Genomic DNA, 23,176 nt, shown 5'->3' with positions numbered 1-23,176 from the left:
CACTTCTTTGAGGATACCTCATATTCTTCAAATCCTCCTAAAGCTCTTGTTGAGATGTCCAGTCTGCTCCTTCCGCTATCGCCTACTCCTATGGAGACTGCTCAGGAAAATACTCCATTGACGATTATTACAGGGATTACAACAGAGCCTCCTACCACTGAGCCGAAAGTCTACACACGTGGATCAAGTCAAGTTGTTCTTCCCACTGCCAGGCCATCATCTCCGCTCACTAATCTTCTTCCTCAGTCGGATGATTCTCCATCATGTACTTCTCCTACTTGGTATGAATCTCCTATTGCTTCTTGCACTCTCTCGTCCTACTGCACACCCTATTTCACAGTTTGTTTCCTATGAACATCTTTCACCCTTTTTTCGTTCCTTTGTCTCTAGTGTGTCTACTCTTTCTGTGCCTAAGATAGTTTTAGAGGTTCTTGCTCATCCTGGTTGGCGGGCTGCCATGGAGGCCGAGATGGGTTCCCTCCATTCTACTAAAATATGGCTACTTGTTTCTCTTCCCTCTGGAGCACAAGCTGTTGGGTGTCGTTTGGTCTTTACTATTAAGTACCTTCAAAGCGTGTCTTGCGACCAAAGTCTATACTCAGACCTTTGGGTGGATTATCATGAGACATTCTCACTTGTGGCCAAGATACCTTCGGTTCGAGTTTCGATCTCTATTGCTGTTAATCGTGGCTGACCGTTATATCAGTTGGATGTAAAGAATGCTTTCCTTCATGGCGAACTAGCTGAGGAGGTATATAGGATTTCACTGAGGAGGTATATATGGAGCAATCTCATAGGTATGTTGCTCAGGGGGAGATGTGCTCCTCTGTTTGTCGCCTTAGGAAAGCAATTTATGGGCTGAAAAAAGCCTCTGAGGGCTTGGTTTGGAAGGTTCAGTGAGGCAGTCCTACGCTTTGGCATGAAGCAGTGCGTTGTTGATCTCTGTTTTTAGCTACCAGTCCACTGCTAGGTATATCTTCTTGATCGTTTACGTGGATGATATGGTGATCACAGGGAATGACAAAGAGGGTATACAGAGATTAAAGATTTTTCTACAAAGAGAGTTTTCCACAAAAGACTTGGGTCTTCTTAGATACTTCTTTGGAATTGAGGTAGCTCTCTTTGTCATAGAGAAAGTACACTTTGGATATTCTAGAGTAGATAGGTTCCATGGGGATAAAACCAGCATCTACGCCTATTGATCCTAATGTGAAGCTCCATCCGAATCAAGGAGACCTGTTGGATGATCTAGGTCGATACCGAAGGATGGTTGGAAAATTGATTTATTTGACAGTTACCCGTCTTGATATCTCATTCATTGTGGGGTAGTTAGTCACTTTATGTGTTGTCCTCGCAAATCCCATTGGGAAGTAGTGATTCAAATTGTTAGATACTTGAAGGGCACACAAGTGAAAGGCTTATGCTTTAAGAAAAATGGCCATGAGAGAGTAGAGGGGTTCATTGATGCAGACTGGGCAAGGTCTCCTACAGATAGGAGGACCACAACAAGTTATTGTAGCTTTGTTGGAGGTAATATGATATCTTGGACAAGTAAGAAGCAAGACATTGTGTCTAAGTCAAGTGCTGAAACTAAATACAGGGCTATGTCATATACGAGTGGAGAACTGATTTGGTTGAGGTCTTTTCTCTTAGAAATTGGATTTCCACATTCAAGTCCAGCACGGTTGTATTGTGACAACAAATCTGTCATTCATATCGCTACCAACCCGGTCTTCTATGAACATACCAAACACACTGAAGTGATTTGCCACTTCATTCATCAGAGAATTCAAAGAGGAGAAATATGTACCATGTTTACTCGATCAGTAGACCAACTTGCAGCTGTATTCACCAAATCATTAGGGCCTGCTAAGTTAAGGATCCTTGTAACAAGCTAGGAATGTACGATATATACATTCCAGCTTGAGGGGGAGCGTTAAGTGTATTTACTCCACTTAAGGGTAGATTGGTCATTTGTATTATATTAATAGTTATAAGTGAAATCGTGAGGGGGAGAATGCAACTTTTGTTTCCCATTCAGGCATTCTCTAGCTCTATTCTATCTTCTCATATCTCATATTCTTTTCATTCATTCCACCATGTAGAAATCTAACGATTACATCCACAATAACAATCTTCTTCCTTTTAACAATGACAACAATAACATGTTATTGGGTGAAAATTCAGAGATGAGAAACCCTAGGTCCTCCAAGAGAAATGAGCGAAAATGCTTCCTTCATTTTCCACGCATGTTAGGATACGCGTACAAAATCCCCGTTTCCATACCTATTTAAATTTTCCACCCAAAGCCTTCTTTTTCCGAGTTAACCTTTATCCACCACCTTTCCTTTTGGGAAATGATAAATTCGCCACTTTTCTTTACCCGGGACAGCCAGCTCCAGCGTACGTGGCAATAAGGCCCATTGAATCCTTCCCACGTGAGGTACATTAGCCCCTCTGCAGTCACAGATACACTGGTGATGGCTGTCCCGAGTAGAAAAAAAGGGGTCGGATATATCACTTCCCCTCCTTTTTTGTGTTTCCCACTTTAACATGAAAAGGGCATTGTATCCACTTACGACGTAAGCGGGTATTTTCTCCCTTTCATCAATCGACACTTATTCACATGCCTCCTCTAGAGAAACGGTCTTCACCGTCACCCATTCCACACCTGCACTTTCGCTCCAAAAGCAGATCTAGACACTAGTTCCTCTAGAGATACTAAATTAGACTAGAGATACATAAGTTTGTAAAGCAAGAACAAGTCCCTGGCAATAAATTAGGAAAAACGTATCATGTACTGATACAACTCAAGTATACAAAAGCAAGATTAAAACTCTTCCATACAATTGAATTTTAATCAGTAACGGTGCTCTACGGACCGCTTTGATGAACTTCCTATTCTGAATAATTGAACTACAAATGTTACATATATAGGTGAATCAAGTATTCAATCTGGCTTGAGTTTTGACATTGATCCGGACAGCAAGAATCATTGAATAAGCACAAAAAGAATAAGAAAGAACTACTATAGTAACAATTATCGGTATTTGGCACCTGAGATCGAATAAATTTGGTTTTCGATCATCGAACCACCATTTGCTCAATGCCTTGAAGTAATGACAGCTGCATCTGTTCTCCAATCTGAAATATTCAAAAAGCATGAGAGAAGAGATAAAGCCTCTCCTAGGAGGGAAAAAAGCAAGAAACCATCCAAAACTAAGGATACCATGTTGAGCAGATACTTTTGGACCAATTACAAATGATGGCAAGGAAACAAGAAAAAAGGCATCAAGGGGCTGAACGTCTTGTCTAACCTTGATATAGATTACAGCATCCTTATTTATCTCACGTAGGTGGAATCAATTTTCAAACTCCTAATGTAAGTGTATTAGATATCAAGAGCCCACAAGACCTTTGTGGCGCGCATAAGAAATAATAAACACAAACACGACAGTGCAAACTATTCCTGCGAGGACAACCACCTGTTCAACAATAAACCGGAAAAAGGTGAGAAGATTACAAATGGAAACAAAACGTGCTTTTTAAGTACAGATAGACCAACTCACTAAAGAAGATAAGTACGTACCCATTTAAATGCGTATGCTTTATGATTCCATGTATATGGGATGTTCATGCCAAATATTGCAGCAACCAAGGAATAAATAGAGAGGCAAACAGTACCAGAACTCAGGAAGAGCTCTAACTGTGACAAATAGAAGGAAACGGATTCAAATGTGGGATCAAATGCACCTCATGAACAAAGAGGAAGATAGTGTGATCTAGTATGAGTGCAAAGTCTGCCCATGGTTGAGAAGTAAAATAAATTCTGTAAAATGTGTGAAACAGATATCGACATGAAGAGCCTGGTTTTAAATTTCGGCCGAAATCCGCCGAAATCCGATATTAATATCGGATTTCGGTTGGGACCAAAACCTGAAATTTTCGGATTTCTGTTTGGATTTAGGCCGAAATGACCGAAATTTGAAAAAAAAAATATCGGTTTCAGTAGGGACCGAAACCGAAATTTAGAACCTTGCCTTCAACTATGCATTCCAATTAAGAAATTACAACAATAATATACAAGAATGTCAAGATAAAAATGCTGCAGATAATTGAATGAATAGGTCCATTCATTATCAGGTCCTTAAAAACCGCACCTGAATCAGTTGATTACGGTGATTGTCAAGCTGCAATGAAGAACAAAAGAGATAACATTAGAGAAAAAATTGATACACTTAATCCAAATGATTGTCACCTAATTAAAGTGAAGGGATAAAAGCTAATTCTTCATGTATAAGTAGTCACCTGGATATTAATGTAATCTTCCGTGTCATCAATATACTCGCGCAACTGGGAAAAAATTAAATTTATAGGTCAAAATTTGAGGGCAGCTAGTAACAAAAATATAAAAAATGAGAATAGTTTTACTACTTCCAAGCTCTAAATAAATCTTAAGTAGATAATTTCAGCTCAGAACAATTGTTTCCTGAGCAAGAATGCACATCAATCAAATCAACATTTCATACTGGCAAAGAGCAGTAGCAACAATTTATGAACCACGGTACTAAATATGTACTCTGATATAATCTTGATGTTAAGAAGAGCAGAATAGGAAAGAACTCAACCACCCATGGGGAGAGAGAGACCTTCAATAATTTAGAACAAGAAGTATACAATGAACTATGCACGTGAATGCATAAAATGACTAAAATACCCCTGCATGATATTTTCTAGAATGCCACCTAAAGCTAAAATATTCCTTTGAACATTCTCCGCATGCTATCATATTGGTCTGGGCCGAGTCCATTTGAGAATACATTTAGGAGCTGCTCTTGACTAGATAAATGCAGAATAAGCACTTCACTGTTTTTTTTTTCAAAAAAAAAAGAAAAAAAAAACATTTCACCTTTTTCAAATTCTCTTGAACAAAGTGAGAGACGATCTAGATGTGATTGATTGTAGCGTAAAAAATAATTCTTGACATGTCGATGGCATTGATTGTCACAAAAAGGAGTATATATTCGCATACTTCAAAAGCAGTTCCAGTAGAAGATGCCGTATCCATGTAAGTTTAGTTGTGTGTGATTGACGTCATCGCTCTATATTCACATTCTACACTAAACCGTGCACAATTCACTGCTTTTTACTACTCCATGATACAAGACAACCATTCACAAGCACAAATACTCATTACAGGCCAGCACATATGAGAATCAACAGTCCTCACTGCATTAGTATACCCCTCTGCCAAAATATCTCCCCCTTCGTGTTCGCCATACTGAAGTCCATAATCAATTGTGTTCCCCGAACATTGCTCAAAGAATCCTCTTGGCTGCCTATAAGTATTCTCCTCAGGGGTCATGAAGGTGTTGACAGACCTCATTCACAGCAGAAGTGTTGACAACATTATAGTTCATCATCTTATACCTGTTGAAAAAAATCGAAGGCATTTTTTCTTTGGGTAAAAGTCATCCCTCAGTTCTCTCTATCTCCGCCCCAAGAAAGTAATTGAGTTGACCCAATCTTTCATGTGAAAGTCTAATGGTAGGTGTAATTGCAATTTTCAACTTCTAAATTTCAGAAGTACTACTCACAATAATCATGAGATCTTCAATATAAACCAAAACCATTACCATACTTGAGGTTGTGTCGAACAAATAGTCAGATTTGCTGTGCTAGTTGTAGATTACGATGATCTTGTTTAAGCTTGTAGATTATGTTCTTTAAATGACATACAAAATATTTTCGATCGCCAATCTCAAATCCCACAGGCTGCTTCATGCAGACATCTTCATATAACTACTCATGTAAAAACACATTTTTTTGGACATCCAATGTGTGGGCATGTGCTAAGACCAATCGAACTACAGTTATCTAGACAACTGGACAACATGTTTCATCACAATCCAGCCAGTGTTGATTGGATCCCTTTGCCACTAAGTGCGCTTTATACCTGTCAAATGTGCCCCATCTGGTTTCTGCCTTGGTTTTAAAACCCAGTTGCAACTAACTACATTCTTCTCTAGCAATGACCTCCCATGTATAATTCTCATACAGTGCTGCCATCTCATCTTGCATAGCCTCCAGCTATTCATCACTAGTGGAGGCTTCAATGAGAGATGATTATTGTAAAATAGATCTCAATGGTACTCCTAATGCCTGTCAGTGCTTGGTGTGACGAATATAATGCTTTTCATAAGGCTAGAGTAGTTTAGAGCGGGGACTGAGCAAAAAACATGTTATGTGGTCATGGGAGATGATGAATGGAGACCTATGTTACCTAGATACGGATGTGGTTATAGAGGATTTCGTACCAGGATCTTCCAGATTCCAAAATTTTAGTATATGGATACAACAAAGATCCTTTATGTGAGTGTGGGATATGGGTAAGCATCCTTTCAGAAAATTTTAAAATAGTTTAAACCAAATGGGGTTTGTATCATGAAAAACACAAATATCTCAGGTGCAACAAATCAATACATCCTTTCTTAGAGGCATCTCTCACTAGCTTAGGATTCACATCTCCTTTATGACGAGGTATATAAAAAAATAGTAAGCATCTACAGCGTAGGTCCGATTCGGCAACCATTCTCAGAATGCCTCTTCTATTTTTTTCTATGCAGAGAATGAGATTATAGCCAAAAAATAGTGGAAGGCGGTTTGGCAAAACTGACCTGCTACGCCTGTTTCACCGAATCACTACGAAGGTTTATTTTTGGCAGTTTAGATCTCCACCTGTTTATTTTGGAGCCACAAGGAGTAGCTGTGGGGAATTCTCATTCTCCCAACTCTGCCCATTTTGTCCACTCAAGAAAACCCATGCGGAGAATGATTGCTGATAACGTCCTTAGGATTCTTAGAATTTTCATTTCCTTTACGATGAGAAATTATTTTAATACTGAAGGTTTATGCCCAAAAGGTGGTCTTTCTTTTGTCAATATATGAAAAATCAATCACCTAACCAATAGAGGCAGCAAAAAGAAAGCCAAAAGTGAGGATACAGGTCAGCGGTCAGCGGTCAGCGGTCAGCAGTCAGCACTATCTTATACATATCCCAGACCCTTACCCTTACCCTCACCGTATCCTATTGAGTCGGGTACTCCATCCATTTTGAAGGATCCTGGTCTCATAGATGAAGGTTGTCAGATGTAGAAGTCTACCCTGTAGGCTCACGTGGTGGGCAAGGATGCAATGCAAGAGTTGATGTAGAAGTCTCTCCATTAGTTTTGGTATGTGTTTCGGTGAGGATGAAAACGGAAATATTTTGGTCGTTTCAAATCGGGTTCCGCAGAAATTTAAACCCATGGATGGAGCCTGTTGGGGTCAAAATCAGGCTCCAAGGGTACAATGACATGTGGAAAGGGAGTCCACCGAGACCCACAGCCCAAGGCCACCAGGCGGCTCGACGAAGTTAGAGAAGTCAGCCGAGACGCAGGTCCTCGGCCGGCCAAGACCCAAGCACCGCAGGAACGGGCCACCACTCAACACGGTGGTTCCAAAGACCTCAGCCGGGAGTGGTGCCCTAGCTCGGCCAAGCCCTGAGAACTCTCAACCAAGTGCCACTACATGGAAACGCTCGGACAGGGGTCCTCAGCCGAGGCCACGGAGCCCTCGGCCGGCAAGGGGCGCTCAGAGACTGTACCACATCCCTTCGCCCACCAACCCACTCACACGCCGTGTCCTGGGGCCATACGGTGTACCATCACCTACCAACTCGCTGATTGACCATCTCTAGGGACCATGCTGCATATGCATATCATTGCCCACGAACCCACAAGGTCGTCACCATCAGAGGCTGTACAGCATTCCTTACCTCATCATACTGTTGACCTGCTGCCTTTGGCCAACTACACTGTGCCGGTGCTGGCACACATACCAGCCAAACGCCACGCCGCCATCCCATCCGTGGCCCGCGAAACACGGAATCTCCGCCTATAAAAAAAAACCCTCCCATCCATTCACCAGGTAATTGACATTTTAGTCAGGTACGCGCGACCAACAACCCCTCGGATTCCCAAGCACTATCCTTTGTGTTCAGCTCTCATCTATTGCCTCATCCAACTTGAGTGTCGAAGGGTTTCCCCTGAGTTTCGACTCCCGGCATTCCTAACGATTGTCTGTGAGTACAGCTCAAAGACCGAGATGACTACCACTCTGCCGAGGCTAGATTGAGGTTGGGAGCCATCGGAGAACTGAAGTCGGATTTGAACAGCAACAGTCCCCATCCTACTTTCTAACAAATAATCATAAAGAGATAAAAGAAGGGTTGACACTAACAGCTAACTCAAGGAAAGAGCACCAAGCGAATAACTCCTTTGATCGGGAACATATTGATTTTGTTAACTTACCAACTTCTCTAAAAGCTTAAGCTGTTGGAGAAAGGAGTTATTTATCTTTTATACTTTAACACTCCCCCGCACGTGTGGCCCACTTGGCAAACACGTGGCACATGTGGTCCCACTTTGGGCCGACCATTGCATGTGGATTTTCGCTATCCGAGAGGTTTGAACTCGAGACCTTTGGCTCTGATACCATGTTAACTTACCAACTTCTCCAAAAGCTTAAGCTATTGGAGAAAGGCGTTATTTATCTTTTATACTATAACAGATTTGATCGATCTGCATAAGATTGAAAGATCCAAACTTTCCTCTACGGAGCGGAAACGGACGTGGCCAAAACATATAAGAAAAGATTGGCGTAGTCATTGGAGTGCAAAGGTTGTTTCCACCATCGAAGTCAAAGTGTGGGACTGGGCCTGTAGAAGAGGTTGTCCAACATAAGTTACAATTCACACCGATGACAAGGCCTAAGAAATTTAGGATCAAGAGAACAAAAATATAAGGCACATACATTATAGAAGGGGCGTGATTGAGCCTGCCTTTTTTATGATTTTCAATTGTCGGCTTCGGTTGTCAAGTTCACCAAATTAATATGCAGACATGGAATTCTATACAAAGAAGTTCAGGAAGGCCATCAATTAGTGGAAACAATTAGTGAAATCTCAAAGTAAGTGTCAAATCCAAACCATCATGTTGGAATTCGAGCAAATGATTTAAAGACATCAAGATCAGATTGAACCTTTAACAAGATAATGTGCAATCAGAATCTTGAAGGGAGGGAACTTAGTGAATATCTATCACTCATTTTCTACCAAAGAGACAAGTTCAAGCTCTTACAGTGTGGATCAATCTTACCTGGAAAAGCCGTCAAACTTCGAGAAGAAAAAAAAATTATTATAACTAATGAACCTCATTCAATTTAAGAAACTCTAAGCCTGAGCACCGGAAGGCCTCCTTTGACCGAACAAAATTCAAAAAATCATAACCCAAAAACATAAAGAAAAAGTCCAATTGAAAACTCTTCGAACCTTAAAAAAAATTCTTTCAAACCAATACACTAGGGGCATCTGCTTTGAACTATGCGAGACCTGATCCCTTTAATAGGGTACGTAGGCAGCTTGGTTGATCCAAGTTCGGTCATTAGAAAAAAAAAGAAGTTTAGTCGTTCAAATACGACGAGAGGGACTTTCTGAAATTCTTCCCTTTCCAAAGCTGTCCCACATAAAAAAGAACACCCCCCCCCCCCCAATGAAAGAAGACCCTTGCCCGCTTCATATTCATTTGTGGGTCAAGACCCCTTGCGTGAGAGGGGAGGTTGACCGTTACCCCCGAACCATTTTGTTGTTCTGTGTATTGGAGTTGCAGAGGGAGAAAGGTGAATCTGCTCATGATGCGTGGAAAGTAGGGTGCTCTGCTTTAGTGTGATTGACGAAGGCTAGGCTAGGATTGGTAATAGCCAAAAAGAAATAAAGAGATACGCAAAATCAGAAGCAGAGTAGGAAAGCCTTTTTTCTATGGCATGGGGAAAAGGAAGTGGAAACCATGATTAGAATAAAGGGCGAAAGGTGGAGGAGGGTGTTCTTCTCGTTCTCATCCTGGATTTCACGCATACATATTCAATTATATTCATAGGCTTGGGGGGGGGGGGGGGGCTTATTTGTAAGGGTGCTAGCGGCAGGGTTCGATAAAATTAAGGGTGCGCTATACTTTTCGTTGAGAAGGGTCTATTCCATCCCATACGCCTAACCCAATACCCAAGGGCTACTTCTAACTTTGTATCTGATTGGACAGCATACCGAAGAGTAGTTGTTTTTCTCTATTAGTTGCGGACAGGCCCCTATCCCTGCTTTCTTTGATGCTGATATTGCCTTTTCATCTTAACTTCAACAGCTCAGTGAAGTTAAGTAAGGGCAGCGATATTCACCTCCCATTATTCACCGACGTTAATTTGCTCGATTTTGAACTACGATGCAACAACTCTTAACATAGGGGAGTGCATGAAAAGCACCTCATGAATTGATTGGGGAGTCCTGACTGGAACATTGAATCAGGGATTTGGAGATAATAAGCCTTTGATTAGTAGGGGTGGCACGGACGAGTACTCATTTAATGGAATTGACTTTATGGTCTTTTCGAATGAGATGGGTCATATTTAGCAGACCGATACGTATGCTTCTCCTCTAGATCCAGAGGATGAGCATCTTGGGTCAGGCGGTGGGATGTCTGTTTTTCATATGGGAAAGGGAGTTGATCTATCGATTCTCACCCTGCACATTTGGTGGGCAGGGTGCTCAAGGGCACTTGCAAATAATCATACAGAGATAAAAGAAGGGTTAGGCTCATCCAATTTGTGGAGTTTTCCTCAAATATTTTCCCCATCAAACAATCCTAACTTTCCAATTTTGTGGAGTTTTTTACTAAATGTGGACCATGCCGTTTATTTCTTTAACAGTCCACTTAGAGATCAGAAATGAGGGGGTTATGGTCATCTAATGGGGAGATTTTGTGACATGATGTAATCATAGTAGGACCCAAAAAATGAAGGGTTCGATCATCAAACAGCTACCTCCAGCTCTATTTCTGCATGCTCATATTTTCTCCTAGGAAAAATATTCTATGTATACCACATAATAGATCATATGACATATCTAAGATCCAAAAATGTAACCAATATCATGACGGTATAAATAACCAAAAGAATTGGTAAGCATTACATTTCTAGAATTTCTTTCTACAAAGATAAAAGCAATGAACATGGAATAAAACACATTTTCAAGTGATTTCGTCATAGAACATCAGTAACAGATCACTATCAATGAGGTACATAACTGCAACAACGCATACCGTGGTTAATTTGTTCAATGTTCCATCAATTTGCATGAAATATGCCTGCAAAGTTAGAAAACATCTCAGCTTATACTTTGATAATCATGGAATAAGATTTATGGCAAGTAGGCTTATTATTAGAACCTCGAGTAACATTTCAAGCTCCTCAACATCATTCTCATTTCCGTGAACAGTTGCTGCACTAGCCCTGCTTGCTCTAGAAATCTTTGAGCACATAGTTGGAGAGGTGGGGAACCAATTGGGTACACCAGAGCCACTAACAGGCGAAGATGCCGCAGCCAATTTTCTTGACAAGTAAAGGTCCGCCATATCATCATCATCATCAAGAAGCTGTTCAAGCTCATCCCTTACCTGCAAAGCGCTACACATTTGTACATAAACGTCTAAACATACAAGGAAACACCAATATACCATTAAAAACACAAGGAAACGCCAATATCACCAACCATCAATTTTTTAGGGGAATTCCTAGGGACCATCGCATGAGGCATTTCGCGGAACGGATGTTGCATTCGAGTGCAGAGTGCAGCCACCTTGGATGAATTAAATGAATAAGACAAAATCATAGCCTATGTGGCTGCACTCTCATGCAACAGCTGTTCTGCGAAATGCCTTCTGTGATGGTCCCTAACAAATCCCATTTTATAGATATTGAAAAGGTAAAACAAAAACTGGGGTGGATCATGGACGGAAGCAATACTTGGCTTGTAAATACTAAAATTAAGGTAAGACTATAGTCACATTTCCACCACACAGAGAACAGAGCTATATATTCAACAGAATAATTTACTGAAAATCGTAGTTAAGCATTTGGTTGCCACTAATAATATCTCATATAACTAATTACATAGTCAACACATACAACATGTATATAAATGTATCCTGTTCAAGCACCTTATCTAAGATTTGCAATAAAAAGAAATTAATAATATTAGGTTGAAGATGCAAAGCTTAGCCCCATAAATTTCCAGAAGATAGATCTCCAGAGTAATTATATAAAACTTAAGTTTCAGGTTGAAAACAAGTACTTTTCATTCCTAAAAAATAATTTCTGTTCTTGGTAGGTAAGCTGGATTGAGCTTGCAACCTCATGGCAGAAACATTGTACTACAACTTCAGCATCCATTCAAAAGAACAAAGGCTATGAGAAAACTAATAAAACTTCAATTAGCTACAACTGCTGAGACTTGGATGCTATGATTTGTGGACACGGACACGAGTGTCGCGTGTCGACACTGATACGGAGTGTCGGACATGGCAATCTCCCAAAACCTAGAAACGGGGACACCACTCAGAAACGAAAATGAATTGTTGAAATCATCCAAATAGTTATGCACATGTACCACATAACATCTCATATAACAAATTGATGGGCATATACGTATCATATATAATATTTGTCTCATAAGTCATAACAGATAGCAATGGTGTATTAAAATATTCTCAGAAATATCATACATAACAAGACATTAAAAATTGCACCTCATTATGGAACATGAGTGCCCTGTACATGGAAAGTAGCCCATATGTTATTTGAAAAACAGCCCAGCTCAAGAACCAAGGTATATTAGTTGTTGTGTGAACCAAATAATGAAGAAAAAATTTCAATTTGACTACCCACATGGATGAAAACATATGAAATATTAGACCTTACATGAAAAGGATTGTTGAGTTGTCAAAAAGGGTGGGCTACATAGTAAAATAAAGCACTCTGCAACATATGTAGATAAAGCGGTCTGAAAGTGCAGATAAAGCAATCTAAGATAATGCAGTCTGCAAATGCAGATAAAGAAGTCTAAGATAAAACAGTATGCAAATGGAGATAAATCAATCTGCAAATGCAGATAAAGCAAACTAAGTTGTCTCCAACATATGCAAACAACTAAAGCAGTCGAAAACTTCTACCGGTAAAAACCAGCCTGCAACATGACATAAAAATTAATTATTCACTGATAACAATTAAAAATTCAAAAATACAGCACCAGCCACACTAAAAACAGGTTAAATCTCTTTGTATAACATAAAAATTCTTCGGGCAATACAAAAAACGCAAATGAATAAGAAACATGCTAAGGCGTGTCTAAACAAGTGTTGACACGGGTCAATGCTCAAGAATTCACGTGACTGACAAATCATAGCATGGATGGGAAGTGAGACTGGATGAGAAGTATCAGGTAGAAAAGATTAGATTGTAAATAATTTAAACTCCTATAATGTGGGAAGTTACTATGAATCCGTATATATTTTTATTTCATGCATGTTGGAAGTAGGTATTGTACATGATGAGTTGTTTTGTAAAAGGCTATTATGTATTTGTTGTGATTTTTATTTAATGCGTGTTGGAAGTAGGTATTGTACATCGATGAGTCGTTTTGTAAAAGGCTATTATGTGTTTGTTGTGATTTTTATTTAATGCGTGTTGGAAGTAGGTATTATACATTGATGAGTTGTTTCGGAAAACCATTTCTAGTACCATTAAAAGAAGTATCCCTTCCATCCATCTCACTTCACCCCATGCCATGCCAAAACTAGGAAGCATGCCATCCACACTTGGAATGAGTTCATCTGTGCTCAAAAAGATTTGGATTGTGCTGTGAGGCAAGAAATAGGATCTACATATTGCTTGAGACACACTGGTGGGTTTTATGTGCTCTACCCATAGCATTAAAGCCAGTAAGACGAATCATATGGAACACACTCGAGGCATGTGCAGATAATTGTGAATGCCGAGATCTCCTATACCAGATGACACAAAGCAATAAGTGTCCCAATATTGGGGTTGACAATTGAAGATAGTTGCCAGCCCCCCCCCCCCAAGTTCAACAAGAATAGTGAACTGGAGCTGGAGCTAAAAGGATAAGTGTTCCACAAACAACTCTAGCTCCCGGATTTAATCTCTCCGAATTGAACTATTCCAAGCGGGCTACAAATTATTTTCGTTGACAAGCCCCTGTGAACTAGATGACCTTAATTTTCTGATGGAATAACATTTACACCAAGACACGTGAATTCTTGAGCAGTGACCTGTGTAGACATGTGTTTATACGGACACTTGTGTAGACACGTCTTAGCATGTTTCTTATTCATTTGCAATTTTCCGCATTACCCAGAGAGTTTTTATGTTATACAGAGAGTTATTTTTAGTGTGATTTTTTTTATGACATAAGGTATCCCCGCCCCATTTTAGGGCGGGACTAATCCCTATGGATGCGCACAGTCACCCGTAAATGACGCACAACGTGTCACTACGGGGGGATTCGAACTTTCGTCACTGGGGAGCATACCCATGGCTTTGAGCCGAAGAGCCGCACCCCTCCGGGTTTTATTTTTAGTGTGATTGGTGCAGTATTTTTTATTTTTTATGTGTTACCAGTGATTTTTATGTCATGTTACAAGTTGCTTTCTGCCTGTAGAAGTTGTAGACTGCTTTAGTTGTCTGCATATGTTGGAGACAGCTTAGACTGCTTTATCTACATTTGCATATTGTTTTATCTTAGACTACTTTATCTGAATCTGCAGACTGCTTTATGCTTTATCTGCAATTGCAAACTTCTTTATCTACGTACATGGTTTGAAATTTCGATTTCGGAATAAATTTCGTACATAGCCAAAACCGAAATTTCAGCCGAAATCCCTAAATTAAAGACACTCGAAATGTCATTTTTTTGGGTTGAAATTTCGGCCGAAATTACAGAAATTTAGGCCGAAATTTCGGCTGAAATTTCGTAAAGGAATAAAAAATTAATATTTTTTCCGAATTTCACCGAAATTGACAAAATTTCCGAAATTTGGTACGTTTCGCCAATTTCGGTTTCGGAACGTTTCGGTTTCAGTCTTGACAGAAATCCGAAATTTCAGTCTGAAATTTCGGATTTGGGATGAAATTTAACACCATGTCTACGTATAGCTTTATTTTACTTTGTAGCCCAACCTTTTTGACAAGTCAACAATCCTTTTCATTGAAGCACTAATATTTCATATGCTGTCATCTATGTGGGTAGTCAAATTGAAGTTTTTTCTTCATTCTTTGGTTCACGAAACAACTAATATACCTCGGTTCTTGAGGTGGACCGGTTTTCAACTATCATATGGGCTACTTTCCATGTACAGGGTACTCATGTTCCATGATGATGTGTCATTTTTAATGTCTTGTTATGTACGATATTTCTGAGAATATTTTAATACATAAGTGCTATCTGTTATGACACAAATATTATGTGTGATACGAAGATGCCCATCAATGAGTTATATGAGATGTTATGTGGTACATGTGCATACCTATTTTGATGATTTGAACAATTTATTTCCGTTTCTTAGCCGTGTCCCATGTCCGTGTCGACACGCGACACTCATGTCCGTGCCCACAAATCCTAGCATTTACAATATGGATGGAACAAGCCGTTTTATTAGGGTTGCAACTCGGGTCGGGCGAGTAGGGTTTTCAAGAACCCTACCCTACCCAAGAAACTATCTAGGGTCGGGTCGGGTTTCTTTTTGGAAAACCCACTATGCATAAACCCGGCCCTACCCGAGATGGTTTCTCGGGTCTGGTCGGGTCGGGTTTTTCCATGTTGCCATTGTGAGCTTCATTCAAGACTTCATCAATCAAAGGCTGTTGCTTGAAAAGTAACCTACTTAATCTACATAGGTGGCTTGCTAAGATATTTATCATAAAAACTATGATAACTTCTTCCAATTACTTTATTGTAGTTTGTGATTGTTCCTAGCATCCAATTCGTATTTGGGGTTGTAACGACCACCATTTTTGGCCTTATTTAATTATTTAAATCATATTCATATAGTATTAAATTGCTAAAGACACCCCCTTTGTAGTTTAAAATAGTTATGTTAGAAATTACACCCCTAGATATTTAATTAGTGGGCCCTTAGTAAATTACAACATAAAAATAATTAAAAGGGATGAGCTATGAAGCACGGGTACGAGGTGCGGGTACGACACGACACGGGTACGTGGGTACGTGATTTTCCAAAAAACCCGGGTGTTGGTACGTTCGGGTACGCCGAATATAATAATATATTTTAAATTTTTAATATTTTATTATATATTTATAAAAATTAAAAAAAAAAAATTGGAAAGCAATCAAAAAACAATAACATCACCAAAATGGAAAATTCTAATATTACTCTTAATTTCATAAGTGATTAAGTTCCATAACATGAGGCATCAATACATCATTCATTAGAAAAAAAGTCTCTTGACCAGTGTGTTGACTAGTGCCTGACAAGATGAATAATTTTTAGAGACTAAATTATGAAATTTTTTATACCGGACTTTCGAATTTAATAATGTTTGGACACGATATATTTTATGAATTTTTAAAATTTGAAAATACCCCACCGTTGGGAAGTTAAGAAAGTTAAAATTTTGACCCAACCCTTTTTCTTCAGATTTTGTACTAGAACAGGAGAGTTGACTTTTTTTCCTTTAAGATTTGGGTCTTGAAACTATTTTTAATAAATCCAAATGGGGGGTATTCCGTTATTTACATGTAAATCTTAAGTAAATGGACACTAAAATAGTAAAGACATTTACTAAAATGGTTTAGGTTTACATGTAAAAACTAAGTACATGAGAGGAGAGAGAAGAAGCACAAGAAGGATTTAAACCAGATAAAAGAAGCCGGAGGTGTCGGGTACGGATGGGTGCGCACCCTAAACGCACCCGACATGCACCCAGCAACCAAAATCGGGGTTTTTTAAAAAACAAATTGAAGTACGTACCCAGGACATACCCAGGGCATACCCGAACGTACCCACACCCCATACGTGTCGGGTACGGAGCCCCGAGAGAGTACCCGTGCTTCCTAGGGGATAAGGGTACGATTAAGTATAGTCTAGAAATTTGAGCTTCCGCCCAAAATTTAGGGCATAGAAGTAAATATCAATGAAGGAGATAAAATAGGGCAGAATAATTAGAATTGGAGAAAATTCCATCTCTCCAAAAATTTAGTCGCACGCCACTCCCAAAATTGGGAACGTGCGCATGGATAGGGAGGGGACCCACATGAAATTTTATTTATTTTGGAAAAAAAATCCCTTCAATAGATAAGTGCAAAGTCGAAAGAAAGTTGGGAAAGAGGAGAATTGGGGATATCCTTTTGGTGGGAAAGAAGCCTCATCAAAGAGGGAACTTCCCCAATATATATATATATATATATATATATATATAGAGAGAGAGAGAGAGAGAGAATAGAGTTCCTAAGGTGTCACCTCATATAGCTTATATGAGGTGGCGCTTAAAAACATAGGGGGCCCACTTTATTTGGATGATCCAAAGCATTCATTTGATACACCCTCACATAGATAGGGTGTGCCCAAAAAATCAACTTCATAGGATCATCCTAACCCTTCCATTTGTGGAGGTTGAAATGGATGGGTATAAACCTCCATAAATCTACCCATTTTTAACCTCCATAAATGAAAGGGTTAGGATGATCCTATGGACCTGATTTTTTGTAGGCACCATATCCATCTAAGGGCCTTTCAAATGAGTGGTTTGGATCACCCAAAAAATGTGGGCCCTTTATGTTTTGTGAGCGCCACCTCATATAAGCTATATGAGGTGACACCTTAGGAACTCTATTCTCATATATATATATATATATATATATATATGAGAAAAGTGTTCCTGCGTAGGGGAGCTCCCTGCGCTTAAGTGGCTTAAAAGCCATTGATTGGTCGCTTTTTGTGGATCCCGCAAAGGTGGACCCGCCATACGAACCAATCAGTGGCTTTTTAAGCCACTTAAACGCAGGGAGGCTCCCTGCGCAGGAAAACTTTCCTATATATATATATATATATATATATATATATATATATATATATATATATATATATATATATATATCTGTGTGTGTGAGGAAATGGTTTGTGAGCAGCTGCTCAGATAAGCTCATCTGAGCAGAGCTCACAAACCATAGGGGGGCCCACATTTTAGGGGTGGTCCTAAGCATTCATTTGGAAGGCAGATTTGTGGACAAACAGTAGCTATCCATTTTTCCCTCCACAAATGGACACCCTAAGATGATCTAATGGAGCTGATTTTTGGTACACCCCCCATCCATGATGGGGCCTTCCAAATGAATGCTTAGGATCACCCCAAAATGTGGGCCCCCCTATGGTTTGTCAGCTCTGCTTAGATAAGCTTATCTGAACAGATGCTCTCTCTCTCTCTCTCTCTCTCTCTCTATATATATATATATATATATATATATATATATATATATATATATATAAAATGAATGGTTTGGATCACCAGTGAAAATGTGGGACCCCTGTGATTGGGCAAGCTAGCTCACCATCACTTTGGTGAGCTTAAGCTCACCAACAGTTTCCTCATATATATATATATATATATATATATATATATATATATATATATATATATATATATATATATTAGTGTGCCACCCTCCCACGCAAAAAAAAATTGTTGTGAGAGAGAGAGAGAGAGGGAACCAAGTGGAGAGAAAAAGAGAGGAAGAAAAGGAGAGGGAAAGAAGAGAAAGAAAGAAAGGGAAGGAGAAGAGAAAGACTGTGTTCGCGATCTTCGGCTTCTCGTCTGCTGTTTTCGCAGACACAAGGACCCGAAAAGAATTTATAATTTATCCTAAAAGCAATGGTTAAAATAGATCACACTGAAATTATAATTATTATACCTATTTAGTTCTGTATGAAATTAAAAAGAACCTATTAGGGTTAGTAAATAAACAAAAATTAAACGAAAGGCTTTAAATAATGAGATCTAATGCCCTCATACAACAAATATTGAGTAATAAATGATTTAGGGATTCTATTTAAAACACATCAAGAATGTAAAGAATTTAATATGAATTAGTTCTTAAAATCAGCAATATTAAAAGTAATATTTCAAAGAATTGTTAGGGTTTTGACACCCCAATCCTGTACATAATCCCATTAAATAGAAAAGGAATGTAAATAAATTATGGTTGGATAAAAACAAATAAATTGCTGAAATTCAGCAACTTAAAAACCAGTAAATTCATGAAAAAATTTCTAATATCTTAACCCTAAAGAAGTTCGGTTAGTGCCACCCACAGATCAATTTATAAGCGAATTAGATGAAATTTCCTAAAATCAGCAATAAAGGGCTACAAAAAAAGGGTTAAAAACGCATGTTTTCTGCGTATGAATATTATATTTATAATACTTAGGGTCCTTCATATCGATTGGCAAAACATTAAGAATGAACATACTTTAATATACTTATTTTTATAAAAATCAGCAAATTAAAGGGGACATAAATTTTAGAAAAACTAAGATCTCGAATATAATAAATGTGCATGCAAAAAAATAGTAAAACGGATATGGGAATGATCTAATGGAGAATTATATATGACTAAACCTTTTTAGTAAAACAGATAGGGGAAGGATCTAATGGGGAATTATATATGACTAAATCTTTTTAAAATCAGCAGTAAGTTATTTAAATAAAGAGGTGAGTTACAAAACATAATTACCTTATAAATGACATATTTCGGTGAAACTAATGTATTCTTAACAAAGGAAACCAAAAAGAAAATTACGTAAGTATATGTGAATTCCCAAAACGAGAAGGAATAGTCACCCTGGAATAAACAAATAAAGGAGAAAAATAAATCATTAAAAATAAATGACAATAGCTAACAACGAATATGCCGATGTTAATAACCTTACAGGTCAAGTGCAATTTGGGTAGTTGAAGCATGGTGGCATTGATTTAGATATTTGTAGTTATTTTATTTTATGAAATGATTGACTCATTAGTATCTATGAATTAGATTTATATTTCAGAATTTCATTTATTTCATGATATGCCATAATCAGTTTTAATTAGTAGTAAAAAGGGGAGTTATGAGAATAAAGTTATGAAAGAAAAGAGAATTTTGAAAATAAAGGCAGAAGTAAAAAGTATTATGATGAATGAAAGATTTTTTTTAGTAAAGCCCAAGTAGTGAATATCACATTCATAAGTGTGCCATGCATTTAGGATTGAGAGAAATGGGAGGGAGGACTAAGGAGACCCCTTAGATCCTACCTTGGGTAAAAAGCCACAAGCCACCCAGACCGAGAGTGTACGACATCTGGTTGAGGATGCATGTGCGGGTGGAACCTGTAAGGTGGCCCGAGGGAAATCCTAGAGAGGATCACATCCACTAGGGAATGGAGGGTTCTTGATGGTCAGTGACTGCCGGCCAGGCTTCAAAGCCACCGAAAAGAAAAGAGAAACGAAAATGAGATTTGTAGTATGATCACTGGGGAATTGAGAGTTGCATTTTTGCCTGTCATGGTCATGAATTGCACTTCTATGAAAGTTGTTTTAAATATTGAATTCCAATTATTATTGTTTTAGATTGTCAACTGCTATGCCAATGCTCTATCATAGAGATTGTAATTTAAACTGACAAGTTAAGTTAATTTCATTTACTTTACGAGCCTCCTACATGGCTTGCTCTAACCCATTTTCCCCTACAGGATCTGTAGATGGAGACGAGGGAGCATTTCCAATGAAGATGTATAAAGATTTCACAGGAATGGGGAATGCACGATAGTAGTTAGCGGAATGACTTCGTAGTCATTACCGTAGAACTCTGGATTGATTAGTTGGGATTTATTTTAGTTCAGACTGGCAGAATCTAGAATCCATGATCAATGGACTCTCGTCCATAGAAAAGAAAATGGAAATGAATTCTCCTCTCCTTCCTCAGGGGGGATAGGTAAGGGGAGAGGAAGGAATTGAAGTTCGCGAGTCGCGAGGGCTCCGATACGTCTAACAAGGCCCCCAAATCGGGATGCTTTTTTTTTTTGCAATGAATCACACCGAGTAGCAAACTGCCCACAGAAGCAAGCGTTGAATGCCTCTCTAGAAGCTTTTCAGGCAGAATTTGCTTACTACACAATCCTTCAAGAGCAGAAAAGTACGTTGTTAGAGTGAGTGCGCCCCCTTACTAATAGGGCTCTAAGCTCCAAGAATGAATAAAAGTAGAGATGCAGGAAGGAGAGGCCCAAAGTAAGGCCAAAACCTTTGCAAGTCCAATCTGTCTATCGATCGACTCATCCTTCCCGGGCATTGAACAATTGATTATCAGATCAGTCGATCCGAACCAGTGACGGTAACGTAATATGGATTCAGTCAGCGAAAGTCCGAGTGACGCTGACTTCATTGGATTCAGTCAGCGAAAGTCCCTCCAACTCAATCAATATCAACAACAGTGTGGAGTGCCAAACTAGAAGGTAGATTGCGTGATTGCTCGAACGGGGTATCGTGACGTGGATAGGTCCGTTCAACCATCCATGTGGATTTTGATCCGCTACTCCATCCGCATTTGCCGATGGATGTGGAGCCCCCTGCTCAAGAGGGTAATCTTTCGGAATTTTCAATTCCTTTCGGAGGAACGCAGCGAACGATTTTACGAGGTGAAGGAACAAGCAACGGATTAAACAACTTGCGCGAAAGCTGTTGCTCTAATGCCATGTAACGTCACTCGCTCGCTAGCGCAGCCGGAGAAGAACTGGGATAAAGGATTGGGGCTTCGATTTTTCCCTTCCCAGGAGCGCATCTACAGAATAGAGAGAGCACGCACCACAATCCTACTATACCAGGGCCTTTAGCTTTCACTGGGAAGAAGAGATGACTTCTAGGGAGTGTAGTCAGAGCGTAGGCACTGAGAAAACAGCCCTCATAGGGGGAAATCACGACTTCGGATTGGGAAGTGGTTTCTTTTCTATTGTACCCTCCCTGCTCGCTACATGACTCTTGACACGCAGCTCTCTCTGTGCGGCATGCTGATTCGCGATTACTAGCGATTCCAACTTCATGTTCCCGAGTTGCAGAGAACAATCCGAACCGTGGACAGATCAATAAGAATGTGAGAAGGACGACGACATCCGCCACCGCAGTCAAACAATTAAACGGGGAATCCACAGCTCAGGCATCCTAATGCTATTCTTGTAAAGGCAGACACTACTGAACAAGACTGTTGGATTTTTAAATGGTTTTAAATTTATGATTTGGATAATTGATGTTAATGGAACAAGAATTTTATGGATCGTTCATTAATTAAATAATATTCTTATCGCTTCCATTATTTTTATCGCATTGTTGTTTGTTTTGGTTTTAAAAAAACATTGCCGAATTTTATCTGTTTTATCCCGTAATGACCTCCCATAATGACCTGATGCAAGGAACCGGGTCGTTATAGTTGTTGTAAAAAAGACTCCCCCTTTGTAACAACCCCCAGTTTTTGCCTTATTTATTTATTTAAATCATATACTATTAAATTGCTAAGACACCCTCTTTGTAGTTTAAAATAGTTATATTAGTAATTACGCCCCTAGATATTTAATTAGAGAAAACGGTTCCTAGACACTTGTGTAGAATAAGTTATCTACACACTAGCTTAAAATACAATGGGGGTCCACATTTTTTGGGTGATCCAAGCCATTCATTTTAAAGGCCCTCTCGCGTAGATATGTTGTCCACAAAAAATCAGATCCATAGGATCATCCCAACCCTACGATTTGTGGAGGTAAAATGGACGTCTTTAAACCTTCACAAATTAGTCCAGTTTTTGCCTCCACAGTTCGAATGGTTAGGATGATCCTCTGGATCTGATTTTTTCAAATGAATGGTTTGGATCACCCAAATAATGTGGGCCCCATTGTATTTTAAGCTAGTGTGTACATAATTTATCTACACAAGTGTGTAGGAACCGTTTTCTCATTTAATTAATGAGCCCTTAGTAAATTACAACTTAAAAAATTAAAAGGGATAAGGGTACGATTAAGTATAGTCTAGAAATTTGAGCCTCCGCCCAAAATTTAGGGCATATAAGTAAATATCAATGAAGAAGGTAAAATAGGGGAGAATAATTAGAATTGGAGAAAATTCCATCTCCACAAAAATTTAGCCGCATGCCACTCCCAAAAATGGGAACGTGCGCACGGCTAGGGAGGGGACCCACATA

The 23,176-nt window shown here is 39.1% G+C and overlaps 1 protein-coding gene across 1 annotated transcript in view; it reads right to left on the bottom strand.

Annotated features, from left to right (window-relative positions):
* Positions 1–2,746: 2,746 nt before the first annotated feature.
* The window catches only part of LOC143885320 (magnesium transporter MRS2-I-like), a 43,284-nt gene continuing 22,854 nt past the window's right edge, over positions 2,747–23,176 (bottom strand). The window contains exons 6-12 of the mRNA XM_077389432.1: positions 11,313–11,540; positions 11,187–11,231; positions 4,309–4,353; positions 4,161–4,190; positions 3,590–3,706; positions 3,318–3,485; positions 2,747–3,144 (exon numbers count right to left, since the gene is read on the bottom strand). Of these exons, the coding sequence (XP_077245547.1) occupies positions 3,399–3,485; positions 3,590–3,706; positions 4,161–4,190; positions 4,309–4,353; positions 11,187–11,231; positions 11,313–11,540 (552 nt within the window). The 3' untranslated portion in view covers positions 2,747–3,144; positions 3,318–3,398. The remainder of the gene's footprint in view (positions 3,145–3,317; positions 3,486–3,589; positions 3,707–4,160; positions 4,191–4,308; positions 4,354–11,186; positions 11,232–11,312; positions 11,541–23,176) is intronic.

Source organism: Tasmannia lanceolata, unplaced genomic scaffold (assembly GCF_043159265.1).
Source record: "Tasmannia lanceolata isolate RefF3 unplaced genomic scaffold, GAP_Taslan_0.1 ptg000008l, whole genome shotgun sequence".
NCBI lineage: Eukaryota > Viridiplantae > Streptophyta > Magnoliopsida > Canellales > Winteraceae > Tasmannia > Tasmannia lanceolata.
Note: the sequence above shows the minus strand (reverse complement) of the source record. Positions and strands in the feature narration are given on the sequence as shown.